The sequence below is a fragment of the Hylobates moloch genome, unplaced genomic scaffold (genome assembly GCF_009828535.3).
Source record: "Hylobates moloch isolate HMO894 unplaced genomic scaffold, HMol_V3 SCAFFOLD_9, whole genome shotgun sequence".
Lineage (NCBI taxonomy): Eukaryota > Metazoa > Chordata > Mammalia > Primates > Hylobatidae > Hylobates > Hylobates moloch.
The window spans coordinates 111,342,733-111,361,811 of NW_026652284.1; the positions used below are offsets into that span (position 1 = coordinate 111,342,733).

Consider the following 19,079-nt stretch of genomic DNA (forward strand, 5'->3'; position numbering starts at 1 on the left):
CTCTTCCAACCACAGCCAGTGCAGTGTTTTTTAAATTGGATTTTGTGACACATTTGTGGGCTTGAAATCAAATTTAGTGGATCATACACAGCAGGCAAAAATGAAATAGAAGAAAATAGAAAATATCAGACTCTAATAACTATAAAGTTAAGTTTTTTTTGGTGAATATTTCATTTGTTTTATATATGCCTGTATGCCTTTGTGTACTAAGTCATCAAGTAAAATGAACTTCTTACTGGGAGTTGCAGTTGAAAAAATAAAAAGGCTATGAGTATTCCTTCCAGAATAGGTGAGGCTGGAAAACTAATGATTTAATTTTCCAAAATCCTTGCAGCTCTGGATATTTCTTGAGTTTTGCCAGTTAAATGCACTTCTGCAAGATTTAAAATGTGAAGGTTAAATGGGGAGCATTTTTAGCTACTTCTGCTTTTCATTCCTGGCGACCACAGTTACGGAGATATGGAATTTTTAAATAGCAGCCCTCCAGCGTCTAGTCACAAGTTTTGTGGCTGTTCAGAAGGTGGCCATTGTCCACATATTGCCAGGGTGGATCTAGAAGGCGACATACCTCTGGCGCTAACAGCTGTGGCAATGGTGGTTTTCTGATGTATGCCCTTTATAATAAATGGAAAGCTGCTTCACCAGGTCTAGAAGAGAAGCTTTGATCTATCAAGAGAGAATTTCACCCACCTCCAAGGCCCATGGGCAAGAACAGTGCTGTCCTCCTGTTTAATCATGGGAGAGGTGAGAGGAGAAGGAAGGCATTTTATAATTTTATCAACACTCTCAAAAATCCTTTCTAAAATTCATCAGGCCCTTAGAAACTATGTACACCCTGGAAGGTCTTCTGACCATATATTTGCAAATATTGCACCACATATCTCTCTATCATCCCATTCCATACCCAAAGAACATGCGTATTTGACTCTGTTTGACTATTCAATTCAATTCCCTTCAATAAACAGTAATCATGCTGACATGTGACAGGCTCTGAGTGTGCTACTGGGAGTTAAATATGTCACCAGCCCCGAAGAACACGCAGTCTGTGGGGAATGCAGGGAGCAAGAAACTCCCAACCACAAAACAAGGTCCATCGTAAAAGCAAGAACTTTGAACTCTGGGGACACTAAGAGTGACACAGGGGATGGGGAAAGGGCACCAGTTGGTGTCAGTCCCTAGATTAGTTAAGCCACAAACATTTATTTCAAATAAATGTCACAGTGATTCAGTGAGGCAGGCTGGATTATTCCAGTGTAACAGATAAGAAAACTGAAGCACATAAAGTTACATTCTTTGCTCAATTTTATACAGCTAATGAGATGCAAAGCTGGTGTTCCAAACCAGGCCCATCTAACTCTATTGTCTATGTAGCCATTAAGTTGCCTATAAATACAGTTAAGATTCTCTCAGAAATTCTTCTGCTGAAAGAATTCTAACATTGAAAGATCAGAAGTCACAGATAGATTGGGGTGTTGTTAGCTATTGGGCAATTCCCAGTGACACTCCCCGCAATACTGAAAATTTCTTTTATACTGTAGTAACTTCAAAATCCCTTAAAATGCATGCTATAATTGGTGATGGGGGCAGGATATTTTATAAAAGCTACTAAAATATTACTTCAGCATGATAAAAAAATACCACCTGTCTTTTGAAAAACTGCAAATGCTGCTGTGGAAAAGACCTTTATATTGTAAGTTTCCTCCCCACCCCTCCAAGAACATTCTGTCTACTCCAAGGGGATAGCAGTAGTAATTGATCCAGGTTTTGTGAGTCCTGAGACTTAAATAACTTGGGGGTGGGGTAAGAGAATACTCTTTAAGAAAAACTGTGAAAATCATAACTGCAAACTTGCTAGGGCCCCTCTGAAGGCCTTAGAAAGGGCTTGCGAGTGAAGGCCTTTGAAGCTTAACCATCACTGGCTTCATGATAGGGCACTTGTGATAAAACAAACTATATTTCATTATTGTAAGTGTCAGAAGATGCTAACACCTTGGAGGACTACCTAATGCATGATTGCATGTGGACAGATAAAGCAAATTATTGCCTATTTCAAGTATTAATATGTGACAGTTTCCATAGATACCTGATTATCCCTATGCCATAATACATGCTTCAGAGGTTATTTGAACACCATCTTCTACATAGCAAATTCTTAGTTTCTAATTCAATTTTTATAATTCTGAAGTTGTTGCTTATTCATTGATATATATTTTATGCACTCATCTATTGAAATTTAAAAAATATTGAATTTATATTTTATCTTGATGTGGAACCGAGCTTTTCACATTTATTCAAGAAGATCATATTTTAATATCAATTGGAGGAGCTAATTTGGAAGTTGAAAGATAATTAAAATTCAAATAAAAAGCCCTTTGCTTGCAGCATTCTCAGATTATATATCCTCCTCCAATATGATATTTAAAAAATTTTTTAAATAATTTACATTTGTAGTGTGTTTACAGTTAAAAATTACCTTTACATGGAGCTCATTTTATATCAAAACAACCTTGGTAGGAATTATTAAAATGGTTTTACAAATGAGGAGACTGAAGCTCAGAGATTACCTTGCTCAAGGCCAACCTGTCCCATCACGCAGGACACCAACCCCATATTCTGCTTCTGCTGCATCTCAACTATCAAGAAAGCATGACCATCCAGGCCAGCGCTCCAAAACAGAAATTAATCAGAGGCTGGAAGGCTCCACCTCTTTACTACTATATCTCCTCACATTGCCTGGAGAAACTGCCTGGGTCGGCTGTGAGCGCATGGTGTTTGCAACCTCCTCCTCAGAGCCTTTAATAAGTGGAATTATCACTTTTCACACCGGCGTTTAACAGTGAGCTTGTGTCAATTTTCTGCTCATGAGAAGAACAATGATCAACCTTTCTTATTTATACTTGAAAAACAGAAAATATCAGAATCAACAGAGCTTACTTGGACAATACTTGTAATACTCATTCATTCAGTGGGTCTCTTGTTTTTTCAATCATCCATAAGGTGTAATCCAACCTTCTTTGCTTTTTTCCTCTTTTCATACAGAGTCCTCAGAAATGATGCCGCATATCTACAACTATCTGATCTTTGACAAACCTGACAAAAACAAGCAATGTAGAAAGGATTCCCTATTTAATAAATGGTGCTGGGAAAACTGGCTAGCCATATGTAGAAAGCTGAAACTGGATCCCTTCCTTACACCTTATACAAAAATTAATTCAAGATGGATTAAAGACTTACATGTTAGACCTAAAACCATAAAAACCCTAGAAGAAAGCCTAGGCAATACCATTCAGGACATAGGCGTGGGCAAGGACTTCATGTCTAAAACACCAAAAGCAATGGCAACAAAAGCCAAAATTGACAAATGGGATCTAATTAAACTAAAGAGCTTCTGCACAGCAAAAGAAACTACCATCAGAGTGAACAGGCAACCTACAGAATGGGAGAAAATTTTTGCAACCTACTCATCTGACAAAGGGCTAATATCCAGAATCTACAATGAACTCAAACAAATTTACAAGAAAAAAACAAACAACCCCATCAAAAGGTGGGCGAAGGACATGAACAGACACTTCTCAAAAGAAGACATTTATGCAGCCAAAAAACACATGAAGAAATGCTCATTATCACTGGCCATCAGAGAGATGCAAATCAAAACCACAATGAGATACCATCTCACACCAGTTAGAATGGTGATCATTAAAAAGTCAGGAAACAACAGGTGCTGGAGAGGATGTGGAGAAATAGGAACACTTTTACACTGTTGGTGGGACTGTAAACTAGTTCAACCATTGTGGAAGTCAGTTTGGCGATTCCTCAGGGATCTAGAACTAGAAATACCATTTGACCCAGCCATCCCATTGCTGGGTATATACCCAAAGGACTATAAATCATGCTGCTATAAAGACATACGCACACGTATGTTTGTTGCGGCACTATTCACAATAGCAAAGACTTGGAACCAACCCAAATGTCCAACAATGATAGACTGGATTAAGAAAATGTGGCACATATACACCATGGAATACTATGCAGCCATAAAACATGATGAGTTCATGTCCTTTGTAGGGACATGGATGAAACTGGAAAACATCATTCTCAGTAAACTATCGCAGGGACAAAAAAACAAACACCGCATGTTCTCACTCATAGGTGGGAATTGAACAATGAGAACTCATGGACACAGGAAGGGGAACATCATACTCCAGGGACTGTTGTGGGTTGGGGGGAGGGGGGAGGGACAGCATTAGGAGATATACCTAATGCTAAATGACGAGTTAATGGGTGCAGCAAACCAACACGGCACATGGATACATATGTAAAAAACCTGCACATTGTGCACAAGTACCCTAAAACCTAAAGTATAATAATAAAAAATAAAAAATAAAAAAATAAAACAGTAGAAATGTATTCTCCTGCAGTTTTGGATGGTCAGAAGTCTGACCATCCAAGGTCAGGTGTTGTCAGGGTTGGATTTTTTTCTGGGGCCCTGTTGGAGAAACTGTCCCATGTCACTCTCCTGGCTTCTGGTGGCTGCCAGCAGTCCTTGCAGATGTCTCGCTCCAACCTCTGCCTCTGTCTTCACGTGGTGCTCTTTTGTGCGTTTCCTGCTTCTGCCTCTGGGATTCTCTGTGTTCTCTTCTTACAAGGATACCAGTCATATTGAATTAAGGCCCACCCTAATCAAGTGTGATTGCATCTTGAATAAATCTGTAAAGAGCCTATTTCCAAGTAAGATCACATTCTGAGTTTCGGGGGAACATGAGTTTTAGGGGGACACTATTCAATCCAGTACAGAAGTCATAGAGATGACCTAACTAGATTTAGATTTTAGAAGGATCACTCTGGCTGCAGCCTGGAGAATGAATTGCAGAAAACGAAAGGGTTGTTACAGAGATCCAGGAGAGAAATGGAGAAAGAAGTAGGGTTAGAAACATTGGAAAAAATATGAAAGATGGATGAGAAAGAGAATTAACTGCTCATAATTATTACTGCATGTCAGAGAAAATGGAGAGGATGGGGGTAGTGTGAGCTTGAAGAGTTGGTGGACAAGTGGTGTTGTTTGTTCACTAAGACAGGAGATACTGCAAAGGCAAATGTTTTGGGAAGGAAAGATCAATACTTGTTGAACAAACGAAGGATGAAATAATGGTTTTGCCTTATGCCAGGTTTCCTTTTGCTTTGACGGCATAATTCTCAGCCTCTGTCTCAAGTTTCTAGATTCCAACATTCCAACAGCTGATCAAGAGTAGTGTCAATGTTTTTAAAAGATCAACTTGGAATTTTGGACTTTTCATAAATAATTTACAGAATAGCACTGCATCACAGTGGTCTCCCTACCCCACTTAAGTGATTCACTAGCCTATCTACTGTGAAAGGCTATCAACAGTATACACTAAATGCTCATAGCTAGCTGGTTCTTTCAAGCCTATCCCTGACGTCTGCTAGTTGTGTACTATCTTTACCAAGAGGCAGTAATGTTTGTTTCCAAATCTGTTTATGATAAGCAAGCTTTTGTTTCTATGAAAAATGAGTTGAATACTATGCTATACTCAAAACTTTCATTCTAAAAACATTGCTTTCAAATGAGGTGTGGGCAAGACATTTGCAAAAGATTAGAAGAAAAAAAATTCTAGGATGGTTTTACACCAAGATAGCTGAGATAGTGCCGTTAAATTATTTTACCTCTTTTATAGCCAATCTGTTTTGGGTGTGACTCATGCAAAATAGTAAATGTAGAATTCTGGTCAACTGACCCATACTCAAGTCTCACTAAAATAAGCTATTGTAGGCATGGGTTATTTAAAAAATACTTATTTTTCTCCCGCTCTATTTTACTACCACTCTAGAAATGTGTCTTCGACTGTATCAAGGCAACAGAGCATGTCTTCTCTTCAGCATTTTATAGTTAGGCTATATTAGGTTTCCAATTTCAATTTCTTTAGTCAAAATTATCTGCACAGAATTTCAAGATGAAAAGCCCCCACAGAGTTCTTCAGCGGCTCCTACAGCTCCTCCAGGCTGGATCAAAGGTGTTGAGGTCCCTGATGGTGATTGATTTCTGCTTTCTGGATGGCCTCTGTATGCAAATTATAATTTCACATGAGCATAGGGTCATGAACTGTCTTTGAATCAAGGGTAGCGTTAAAAATTTATATTGCTTATGGATACCAAATTTGAATAAGAACACAAATAACAAGAAGAAAAACTGTTGTTACTAGAATCGGAATACCTTCTACTTATAAACTTAGGATATGGCCCAGGTGATTCAACAGTTCAAGGATCAGCCATGACCCCCAGCTCTCATCTATTGAGGCCCCACTATGTCAGCCAATGGGTCAGATGCTTTCTATATATTGCTTGATTTTCTTACAACCAGCTTGAGATCTAGGGATTATTATCTTCGACAGATGTTGAATCTAAGATTGGTGTACACACAGTCACCCAGATATAGACTTAGAACTAGGAATCAAATACAGGTTTGTTTTTCTTCAAAGCCTTCACTTCTTCCATCATGCCAGAAAATACAAATAATGTGCTAGGAAGATTGCAAAGAACCAGGCAGCCAGATGGAACGCAAGAGCTGGTGTCCCACCCACATCGGGTAAACACAGTTCTTCGAGTGAAGTCAATTGTTACAGGGAGATCAGAGGCCATTAACACTGGTACTGTGCTTGCCACTCAAAACCTTCCTGGCAATTGGAGGGAAGCATGGTGCTGACCCTGATATAAAACAGAATGTGAAAAACTCATGTTGACGAAAAATGTCTTAGTGCCAAAAAGAAAGAAAGAACTTACAACAGGAAACATTAGAGAAGGCTTCATAAGGGGGGGGGGGGGTGGGGAGGGCATCTAAGCATCAGATTGGAGTGTTGGTGAGATTTTCACAGAAAGAGCCCTAACATTTGTAGAGTTCTTTACAGTTGAAATAACACTTTTTCAGGCATTATGTTATTTGTCTCTCAAAACACTGCTGTGGGTTAGGGAAGGAATTATCATTTCTAATTGAGAGATGAGAAAACTCACATACAAAATGGTTTGACAACTTGCTCAGAGTCACACTAGCAAGTTAGAAATAGAAATGGGACAAGCATCTAGGTCAATACTGTCCTGCAGAAATACAATTTAAAAATTCCCAATTTAAAAATTTCATAAAAAATTAGCCAGAAACAGTTGAAATTCATTTTAATTGTATATTCTAGTTAACTAAATATATTCCAAATATCATTTCAATGTATAATCAACATTCAATTAGTTTGTAAAAAGTCATTAATGAGATATTTTGCATTTCTTCTTTTTTTGGATTGTCTTTAAAATCTGGTGTGTATTTTACATGCACAGCATGTCTCATTTTAAAACAGGCACATTGCAGGTGCTAAATATACACAGAGGGCTAGTACCATCCTGGACAGAGTAGAGATTTTCTGACTTCTAGCCTTGTGTCTTTCTGCTCTGCTGAACTGCCCCACAAATATATACAGAGTGGGAATGGAACATCTCATCCTAATGGAGCAATAGTGGCATGTCATTTAGGTTCCTGGCAGGACATAGCTGGTACCTCAAAAGGGATAATGAAAGAGAGTTACTGAAAAATTAAGGTACTCAACAATGGATGGTAAAGCACCCCAAGGTTAGGAAGGGCAGGCAGCTACAAACACCCCTGGAATCTGGCAAATCCTTTACTCTAAGCGAGGGCTGCCTGATAGGAACTGTGGCTTTTGGTGGATAAATGCAGCCACTGTAAATCTACAATCCAGCAGGGTAGGATACGGGAAGATAAATATATGGACGTCTCTGTCCTCCCACACTCTAGTTCATGTCCAGTGCCTCCCACTGGCCGAACCCAACAAGAAGCCGGAGGGTAATGAGTCTGTTGATGAGATCCATAAAGGCCACCCTCCAGCGGCAGAGAGAATGGCAGAGAAGCAGAGAGGGAGGGAGACAGATAGGGAAAGACCAGCAAGAAATCCAAGGCATAGAAGTGCGGGGCATCTTTGCTGGGCTGTGTGAAGTGTTGGAGTTCAAAGTGGGAGGTAGCAAGTGACATGATTGGAATGTCACACTGGAGCCAGGTGGTGAATGGGCTGTGATGCAGGGTAAATGAAATCGGGTTGGTTCTATGGGCAGTAGCAATCCTGGGGCTTTCTCACATTTAGTGTGAGGTCTTATATAATCCATATTAGGCACTAAGAAGATGATCCTGACAGGTGTAATACTCTGTGCTGGGGTTTTGAGATGTGAGTTAGTCATACACCTCCCTTCTCAAATGAACCAACTGAGAAATAGATATGGAAGACAGACAGGAATCGACCAAATCAAATCATTCAATCAAAGCAGCCACTTTATTATTGGCAAACGAATGGGAGACTTGGCTGCAAAGGAAGCAGACATGAGCTTCCTATTTCTTCTTTCTGCTCTATAGCCACAGTTCCCCAGCCAGAGGCAGAGTAGCTGGCTACTGTGGGCTCACTGCATCAGTGGAATCCCTGCAGGGAGGACAGCAGCCTGAATGTCTGGGCTTCCTATCAGGGGTAGGGGACAGCAGCCTGCATAGGTGGCCTCTCTGTGGGGAGGAGAGGAGCCTGCATGGGTGGGCTCCCTGTGAAGAGGATGGGAACTTGCATGGGTGGGCTCCCTGTGGGGGACAGAGGAGACTGCATGAGTGGGCTCCCTGTGGGGAGGAGAGGAGACTGCATGAATGGGCTCCCTGTGGGGTAGACTGCCTGTGGGGAGGAATCACATTCTTACCCCACAGAAAGGTCTGGAGAATGTATATACAATGACTTCTAACATATGAATCCTGCTCTCTGGAAAAGAGAAACCAATGGATTCCTGCCTCACCATCTCAACATCAGCTAGAGAGGGACAAGAATAGGTGAAAGAAAGCAGTGGCATTGGCTTCATGCCCTGCAGAGCTCAGTAAGTTCGTTTAGTTTTTTTTTTTTTTTTTAATTTCATAGATCATAAGGAAAATGGAGAAAAGGGAAATAGATTTATTTTTCAAGAAGAATGTTAAGGTGAGTGACTACAGGTGGCTAAATTAGTATACACTGGTTAGTAACTGGTTAACACCAATTAGAAAGCTATTTTGTGAGAGGACTTAAACCAGGCAGTACTAGTAAAGGAAGTATAGAAAAAAATGTGTGCATATATGGTGAAGATAGCACCCACAGGGATAGGGACCATGGTTGATGTGAACGGATCAGGTACAAGGGTGTATCACAGAGAAAGAGGAGTACTTTTTGGGGGGATGGGAGGATCATGAACAGACCGAGCTGGTGATACATGTAGGACATGCTGATGAGGCTGTCGAGCTGGTGTTGGTGGTGGGCATCTGGAGCTCAGAAAATAATGTAATGTTAGAGATACTGATGTGGGAACCATCCGGAAGTGATGGCTGAAGCCATGATACAGCACCAAAAGAGAACCAAGACATGAACAAAAAAGAAGGGGTCAAGGAGAGGCCCTTGAAGGATGCCTACATTTAAGTGTTTGGAGGAGGAAGAGGGATATGTGAAGGAAACAGGAATCTGAAAGACTGGAAAGAAAATCAAGTGCCCCCTAGTAAAATTAAGAGAGGAGAGTGCTTCAAGGAAAGGGGGTTGGGGGATGACTCAGCAATGCCAAGTGCTATGAAAATCAAGGATACGAGGAGGCAAAAATAAGGCAAGGGTATAGCAGAATATATAAAGAGACTAATTCCATACAGAAATGTGTGAATGAAATTCTCATGGAGGTGACATTTGAGCTGAGTTTTGAAGGATGGATAAGGTGCAGGGATGAAAGGAAAGTTACACCAGGTAGGGAAAATGATGTAAACAAAGGCATGAGTGTAGAGGGTAAGAAGAATGTGTAGGAAACAGTGAATATTTCAGTATAAACTAAAGAATAATGAATATGAAAGACGTTGATAACAGATAAGCTGAACACGATGGGTGGTCAGTGGGTGGCTTTGAACATAAGGAATGAAGAATAACAGAAAATGACTTGGAAGTAAGAGGTTTTTGGAGTATAATGAGAAGACCCATCTAGTTGGAGCAGAAAGAATAAAGATTCTAAGGTTCTACCACTTCTAGGTCAACCTTGATTCTCTGAATGAATTAAAAATGACAAAGCTCTACTGTACTAATCAATATTATTTTTAACTTTAAAAAGTCCCCAGGGTGTTAAAAGGTACCAGAATGAATCAAACTAATCAACTCAGAACTCAGTAGGAAGCTGAATAATAATAGGAATAAGGAATAGGAATAAGGAAGAATAATACAGCAGTATAAGCAGGATGGAAATCTACTGTCCGAACCACCAGTTTACACCAATATTGTCTAACAAAGATATTTAAGTTTAACAGAATTGCTTTAATACAGCTAAAACATCTGCTGCATTTAAAAATAATCTTCCTGCTGCTGCAACATATGATATCATCAGAAACTTTATTCCAGTGCCCCCAGAGCTTCTGAGACACCTCGAAATGCCATGATTACCATAAGGAGGTTTATACAGTTCTCCAAGCTGAAAGAAAAACAATTAATTCATTTTAATATTTAAAATAAATATGGGCCATTTGCATCATTTGGGAGAAGCAGCAGAATTATGAAAACTATAATAATTAGAATCTAACTCCCTAAAGAAAGATGCTTCAAGATGTAGCTTCCAGATGGAAAATTCCCCTAACAAGTCGGCTTAAGATGTACGCTCAGCCTGTCCCAGTCTCTCCTGAAATGGGTAAAAGTGCTCTTCCCACTAAGTTTTTTAATGGAGGACACAATGGATACAGGTATCTTTATTTGTACGCAAAGGAGTTTTTAATATTCATGTAGGTAGAAGTGAAGCTAGGAGCCGAAGTTTGAATTCAGTATAACTAGTTAAATAAATATTACTCAGAAGACCCTACATTTCAGCCACTATGCTAGATAAAAACCAGAGAATCCATTGAATTATATAGAGTAGCTGCCTTTAACTAGTCTTTAGAGGTTGTGGAGAGAGAGAAGCACAGATTAGTATATGTCATAAAGTGGGACGCATTCTTTAATAGACTTAACTATCATGGCATGCCGCGAGTACAAGAAAAACATTTCAACTCTACCTGGGAGACAAAAGCAAGCCTCATGGAGAAAGGAATGCTGAGGCAGAAGAGTAGAGACACATTAGGAGGGAGGTGGATTTCCCAGAACTATTAATACATGGCACAGGGTGGTGAAATAGCAGTTTGGGGAAAGAGACATGCAATGATTGAGATCCAGTGTGGCATGCTGTAACACAGATCTGTCAAAGAATTTCTTCACTTTGGTGTACACAGCACTTTGAATAATGCCCGGTGCATAGTTAACACTCAGGAAATATATATATGTTATTGAATGGAAAGCAGTAATGTTCCACTTAAGAGGTTCACAATGTGCTGCAGGATATCAGAGAAAACCTAGTGTCCGTCATTGCTGTCCTTTAATAGGTCATACGTATCTTGTCATCGGTATCTTTGCTAATTTCTTTCTTCCCTCTCTTCTAATAATTAAAGTCATACTCATCCTCCAGGTCCAATTCAGAGTAAAGACAGAGTAAAGGCTCTCTCTCTACAGCATGAATGGGTGAATAGATAGATGAATAAATGAATGAATGATCATGAGAATTCTCATAAATCCTTCCAACAAACTACTTTCTCTCTTAATTTAAGATTTTTGCATGTGTTTTTTGCTCTTTGTGGTGGACCGTTTACTGCTTCTCCACTGAGCTGAATCCTATTCACATGTCAGCTCAGGTAAAATTTTTTTTCGATAGCCTTCTACAAGCCTCCAGGTTAGGTTTGACCCATACACTGTTGCCATACATGTCTGTGTAGTCATTCAGCTTCTTCTACACCTGGTAAACTCTTTAAGGCCAGGATCTGATTGCTAGTCAGCATTATATTCCCAATGCTCAGCAGAGCTCCTGACACATAATAGACCCTCCATAAAGGAATTCATTCACGGTTGAACAAATTAAATGATTAATTTTTTTTGTATCCTACCGTGAGATAAAAATCATGAGTGCTTGAAAAATCCCACAAAACCTGGTCATTTCTGTTGAATATAACCTATTTGATTCTTAATTTATAATTGCCAAAATATTACTATCAATCTTATTTAGGATCGTTATCCAAGGAAAAGGTATCTGCTGTCACTTAGGTTCTTACAGCATCTCCCTCACCGGGTATAGAATTTTTAACAATTATGGCATTAAAATTAGTTCTGATAAGAGGAAAATGGGAATTCATTTGTCAATGACACATGATATTTTAAAAGATATGGATAGGACCTAATGATGATTCTGGTTGCTATGCACTTAAGGAGAGCCATCATCCTGATTTACCTCCATATAAATAACCCTAAGTTACTACAACTGAGCCAAGTCAATCCATAATAAATTCTCACATTAGTCCTCTTGGGGCTGAACTATGTTGACTGATTCATATAAATCATTACACACAATAATGCCAATAGAAACTCTTCACTGACTTGCAAGGGCATCTCACACAATTCTAATCATTAAGGAGACTTTTCCGGAAGGATTTTATTATTCCCATGCCATCAATGGGGAAACTAAGACTCGGAACTTGCTCAAGCTCACTAAAACAGTAACCAAGTAAAAATTACTAATCCAGGGCAATCTCATTTGAAAGCCTATGTTTTCTCTGCCAGACTATACTGCCCATCTATTACTGAGGAAGTTCTCAAGGATAATGGAAACTTGAAGCAGAGATCAAATGCCAGTGGAAAGTAACTTTAGCACTGATGATGTGGAGTCAGTTATCTCAGACAATACCCTTGGGTAAATAAAGGGTGGTCAACATGCCACAAACATCTTATCATAGTTGTGAACATAGGACTAAAAGAAGCCTACACAATATTTTACTTAATTCTAGGAGCAAAGAACCTTCCACAAAAGATAGTATTTTCTTGTATTTTATCCAAGAAATCAATGAAACTGACTTATATGTTTGTATTGCTTTCTACATAATATCTCACTTGAGGCAAATGTAATGCAGAAGAGAAAGATATTGGCCCATGTATAAAAAAGGAACCTATGGTGGAAAGTTAAATAGCTTAGGTGGCCCAACTAGGAAGTAATAAGAGCCATGACCCAAACTCTAGTGGTCTTTTCATTAAATTCTAGTTGTCACTTTCTCTTACCTCTGTATATTATTATTTTCTTCCTCCTTCTGCCAACTTAAAAAAAATAAAGATTAGAGAGAATGGTGGATGATTCCTCCACAACTGTAGATTATTAAATCACAGTGATTCCAAGACACCCAACTTGAAGGATGAGAAAAGAAGCAAAAAGTCTTATGGAGATGGTAAGGCAATATTTTTTAGTGTCTTCAATATATCATAAACACTAAATAAGAGGCATACCATACAACTCACCCACAATTTCAGCTCTTGTTGTGACAAAGCATTAAGAACAGTTGAATAAATTATTAATATGGCAGCATTCTCTGAATTGGCACAGATCCCATGGAAAGAGTGACATGCCAGTCTGGCAACTGATCTGTTTTGCACAGGAACATAATACAATAGTCTTGGGAGATACTCATGTTTATTGTACAAGGTGTTTTCTTTCTTAATGTTATGTTTCTTAATTATTCCAAGGGCTATTCAGAGAAACTACTATGAGGTTCCAGAATTATTTTAGGCAGTAACTTAGAAATTCCTTATTCTGAATTTTGTAAAGTCAAAGTAAGATCTGAAAACTCAGTAGTTTCCTCTGCCCTGGGCGACAGCAGATGGCAGTGGGAGTTTAGTCCTGTCAGGTGGGCCCTACGTGTCCGTCTCATCCATCAGAGTCACACGGACCTGGCTTCACTCACTTCAAAGATCCCTGACTTCCTGGTGACTTGATGCAAATTAATCATGAAGAAAATGTTGAGTCTTTCTCTGCTACTTTCTTTATGATTTTTGCAAACTATTATTGCCTAAAGTCTTAAATAAGAAATGTGCTGTATTATAAATAATAAGACATAACTGTAAGAAAAAGGGCTTAGTCAAAAAAGGTCTAGTATTGTAGAGATAATATATCTACAAGCATAAAATTTCCAAGAGCATATATACTTGGGATGCTATTAGTTGATACTAAAACCAGTTTTCAACACATTCTTGATATTCCCCTTGGAAAATTGTGTTCAGAACAAAGGTATTCATGGACTTAAAATATATAAATATCTTTAATAGGGACAAATCTTTATTCTTTGAAAATAAATTTAATTTTGGAGAAATATATTATTTGAGGCCAAAGCTACTTTTAAGTTCCTATAATATCCACCCAATCAGGATGTCCAAAAAATTCTTTTATCTTAACCTCTCCAAATTGGAACACATTATTGCCCCCTGCAATCCAACTTCTTTTCCTACTGTATCCCTTATTTTGATGTTGGCATCATGTCCACGGGACTTTTTTGTGTACATCTCTTCTAAAAATCAGGTTGTGGTTTTAGAGACTAGACGTGTAAGATTCTTCTATGTGCTCACTCTAATTTGAATTGGTAAACAGAAAAAAAATTATCTGAAATAACGCATTTACAGTTTAAAAGAAAGAGGGTCAAAGATGGGCATGCTGATGATTTTGAGGAATCATGATCTTGTTCACAAACACAGATGTCAGTGTAAGGTGTCAGAAAATAAATTTGTGACTGTAACCTCTTTATTTCTTATGGGGAATGATGAATTGAGTGTGGAGAATAAGACCAACCCATTTTGACCTGTAAGTCTAACACAACTATTTCAGACTCTGGAATCCTGTGACATAAACTTTAAGAGAACACTTGCAAGTCAGGACATGTTTGGGAGTAAAACAGTAGCTCCATATAATTTAGAGACTGGCTAGGTAATAACCTAAACACACAGCCTTGTCAGTTGGTACCTGTCTTTGGTTCTCTGTCTCCAGGCGCAGCCTGGCCTCCACACACCTCCGAGTCTCCAGGAAAGCTTGGCGTTGGGCCCGATCTGACAGGTAACTGATGAAGATTCCAGCTGTGTTCATACACATGAATAACACTGCCTGGGCCACAACCTAAAACAAACAGAGTCTGGTCAGGTGCTTAAAACAAAAGCTAATTACAAGCAACAATAAGATACACAAATAAATATGAATTTCCAAGGTAATCCTAATGTAGTAATCCACATGTTTAATCGCATGTTTGTAGAACTATGCCCTTCATTCAGATCTTGAGGCAAATGTCATCCCTTTGGAGAGGGCTTCTTTCACCACTTTCTCCAATTTAAGGCTTCTTTCTCCCCAGGTTTAGACTGGGGTCTTCATGGGAAACCTGCTGTGAAAAAGAGGGAATCCGGTTGGCTTCTTCACTCCACCTTATCTCTCTCCCTTTCACCAGCAAAAGCTTCTGACTTTTAAGGGGCTGGAGAATCTGGTGGGAATAAAAAGAAGAGACTAAGAATTAACAGGAAAGGAATCCATTGAATACCTTTGCCTTCGAATACATTGACTACTATATTTAGACTCTGGTGTTCTCAGGTCTTCTTTGATAGAATCCAAGTCTTGTTTCTAACTCAAGAAAACAAACACGTTTTTCTATTGCTTTTCATCTCCACTTCCATTATTCTATTTCTAGGCATCAAAATATGCTTCCTGGACTCTTAAATTGGGCTTCCTACTTTTTCATTTGCCCCCTTTCTAACTACTCTTCAGTCAAGAAAAGCAGACAGATTCTTGAAGAGGGGTCAACACATGGAAGAAATGAACAACATAGTCTGAATTTCTTTGTTTTTATGGCTTTAGCCTGAGAACAGGCCACAGCTCATGCAGTGTGTGGTAGCTATAACTCCAATAGAAAACGCAGGTGCTTGAAGAAGCAAAGAACAGAGTTCCAGACCACTGTAGCTTCCAGAAAGTGGGAGGAGAATTCCAAAAAGAAAAGAACCTGGTGAAAGAAAACCTAAAATTGTTTTATAACCTCTTATCTGAACCACATATGCATAGGGAAGACAGTAAGCAATTGAGTTAAGGATAAAATAACTGAACTGATATTTGAACTGCAGTCCAAAAGACAAAGACTTTCTTTTGATTTCAATCAAGTTAATTACCTGCTGAAGTGAAACAGAACAAAACAAAAATCACTATTTCCCGGGGACTGGAAGATAATTCAGTCTTAACTATAGAGCATTCACAATGTCCAGAACATAGCACAGAATTCTGTGACATAAAAATAAACATTAAAATGTGACTCAATCTCAAGAGAAAAGAGTCAGTAGACATCTATTCTGATCTGACCCAGATGTTGGAATCAGCAGGCTGAGATTATAATAGTTCTCACAACTTTGCTCAGTGACATTCTAGCAGTGAATGAAATTCACTGAAAGTAAATATTTTAGCAGTGAATGAAAAGATAAGAAATAAGAAAAGAAATAGAAACCTCAAAAAAAGAAAATTTCAGAACTGAAAAAACAAAATATCTGAACCAACTGGATATTAAGAGCAGAACATAGATGACGGAAGAATCAGTAAATTTGGAACTATGCCAATAGAATATAACCATTTTGAAAAAATAATAAATAAATATTATTTAATAATATATATTAATAAATAAAAATATATCTTTATATACTTTTTTTTAATACGGAGTCTCACTCCATCACCCAGGCTGGAGTGCAGTAGTGTGATATTGGTTCACTGCAACCTCCACTTCTCGGGTTCAAGTGATTCTCCTGCCTCAGCCTCCTGAGTAGCTGGGATTACAGGTGTGTACTACCACGCTCAGCTAATTTTTGTATTTTTAGTAGAGATGGGGTTTCACCATGTTGGCCAGGCTGGTAGGTCTCAAACTCCTGACCTCAAGTGATCTATCCACCTTGACCTCCGAAAATGCTGGGATTACAGGCGTGAGCAATTGTGCCTGGCATATATATATATATATATTTGAGATAGAATCTCACTCTGTCGCCCAGGCAGGAGTGCAGTAGCACAATCTTGGCTCACTGCAACCTCTGCCTCCCAAATTCAAGCAATTCTCCTGCCTCAGCCTCCCGAGTAGCTGGAATTACATGTGTGCAGCACCACATGTGGCTAATTTTTGTATTTTTAGTAGAGATGAGGTTTTCCTATGTTGGCCAGGCCGGTCTTGATGTCCTGACCTCAGGGGATTTGCCTGCCTGGGCCTCCCAAAGTGCTGGGATTACATGTGTGAGCCACCACAGTCAGCCAAAAAAATTTTTTTTAAATGATTTATGAAAAGGTTTTAGTAGTTTGTGTGATAACATTGAAAGGCCTAACATATATATGATTGGATTCTCAGAAGGAAAGGAAAGAGAGAATGGGGCTAAACTAATTTGTTTAAAGACATAATGCAATTCTTATAAATTTTATAAAGATACATATTTACAGGTTCAATAATCTTAGCAAACCCTACATAGGATAACTGTGAACAAAACTATTCCTGGGCACATCATAATCAAAATGCTAAAAAAACAAAATCTTGAAAACAGTCAGATAAAAATGTTACATATAGGAGACATATTCTTCAGTTATGATAAAGATTTTCAGATTAGATAAAAAGAAATATTATATGTCCTATTTGTAACATATAGTTCTAAAATATATTGATATAAAAATTTGGAAGTCAAAACAGAATAAAGCTGGCTTTGTTGTATAAATACCAGACTAAAGATAATTTTTTGAAAAGGGCATTACTAGAGATAAGTAGGGTCATTATACAATAATAAAGGGTTTAATACATCAGAAATACATAAAAATTTTGAACATGGACACATTTAATAAAATAGCCTCAAAATATACACTGCAAAATAAGATAAAAGTCTATGTAATTATTTATAAATCTATAGTCATAGTGGTCTCTTTTAACACAATTTTCAGCAGTTTATATACCAAACAGATTAAAATGTCAGCAAAGATAGAGACAATTTGGAAAGCTCATATGATTAACAACCTTGAAATGAAACATTGATATGGTTTGGCTGTGTCCCTACCAAAATCTCATCTTGAATCATGGTCATGGTTTCCCCCATACTGTTCTCGTGGTAATGAATAAGTCTTAAAATATCTGATGGTTTTATAAGAGATTTCTTCTTTCACTTGGCTTTCATTCTGTCTTGCCTGCCACCATGTAAGATGTGCCTTTCTCCTTCTGCCATGATTGTGAGGCTTCCGCAGCCACGTGGAACTGTGAGTCCATTAAACCTCTTTTTCTTTATAAATTACCCAGTCTCAGGTATGTCTTTATCAACCGCATGAAAACGGACTAATACAAACATGCTATTCAATAATTAGATAGTAGAAATTCTTTTAAGGCACATATTGAAAATTTGTAAAATATCATCTTAGGATAGGACCTGAAGTTAGCCTCAGCAAATTTTGAAAACCAGGTTTCATCTCCTGTTACAGTGTTTCAAAGAAATGCTTCAGGATCTTGATCCTACTTGTTTAAAATGTCCACTGGAAGCTCTGCTCTTGTCCGCAGCTGATTTGGGCACATAGATTTTGGTACCCATCAAGCAGAGTTTGATCAACTTTCATTGTTCAGCCAGAATTGTGTAAGATGAACTAATTAAGATGTCGATGGTATTGGCTATTGTTTCTGCCGTTAATTGTTGGCCCTCTTCAATTAGGACATGAATACAGTTAACTTTTTCTTCACAGATTGATGTGGATTGTCTGCCCTGTGGGCTTTACGTCTTCAACATCATCTCATCCATTCTTAAAATGAGTGATCCATTCGTAAACTGCTGATTTCTCTGGGGAATTCTTTCTATGAACCTTTGTAAAGCACCAGTGATTTCACCATTCTTCCACCAAAGCTTCCCCATCAATTTGACATTTGTCCTTACTTCAATTTTAGCAGAATTCATGTTGCTCTGATAGGGGTTCTTTTGTAACTGATACCTTATCCTTTTTGGTATCTCAAGTTGAATCCTATTTAGACACGTTGTAACATTTGTGTAAGTTTATTTTGGTGCAAAAATTTTGAAATCCGTATTTTCTTACCATAAACCCATCATTTAAATCCAGTTACATAAACAACTGTGAGTAATCACTGATCCTGTGAAGTCAAGTGGGCATGAACATTCTGAAAATCTCTCATA

General features: G+C 38.4%; 1 protein-coding gene across 3 annotated transcripts in view; it reads right to left on the reverse strand.

Annotated features, from left to right (window-relative positions):
* ADCY8 (adenylate cyclase 8) overlaps positions 1-19,079 on the reverse strand; it is a 263,282-nt gene that overhangs the window by 197,111 nt on the left and 47,092 nt on the right. For all 3 annotated transcript variants that reach the window (XM_032760443.2, XM_032760446.2, XM_058443978.1), the window contains exon 2: positions 14,887-15,036. In XM_032760443.2, the coding sequence (XP_032616334.1) occupies positions 14,887-15,036 (150 nt within the window). The remainder of the gene's footprint in view (positions 1-14,886; positions 15,037-19,079) is intronic.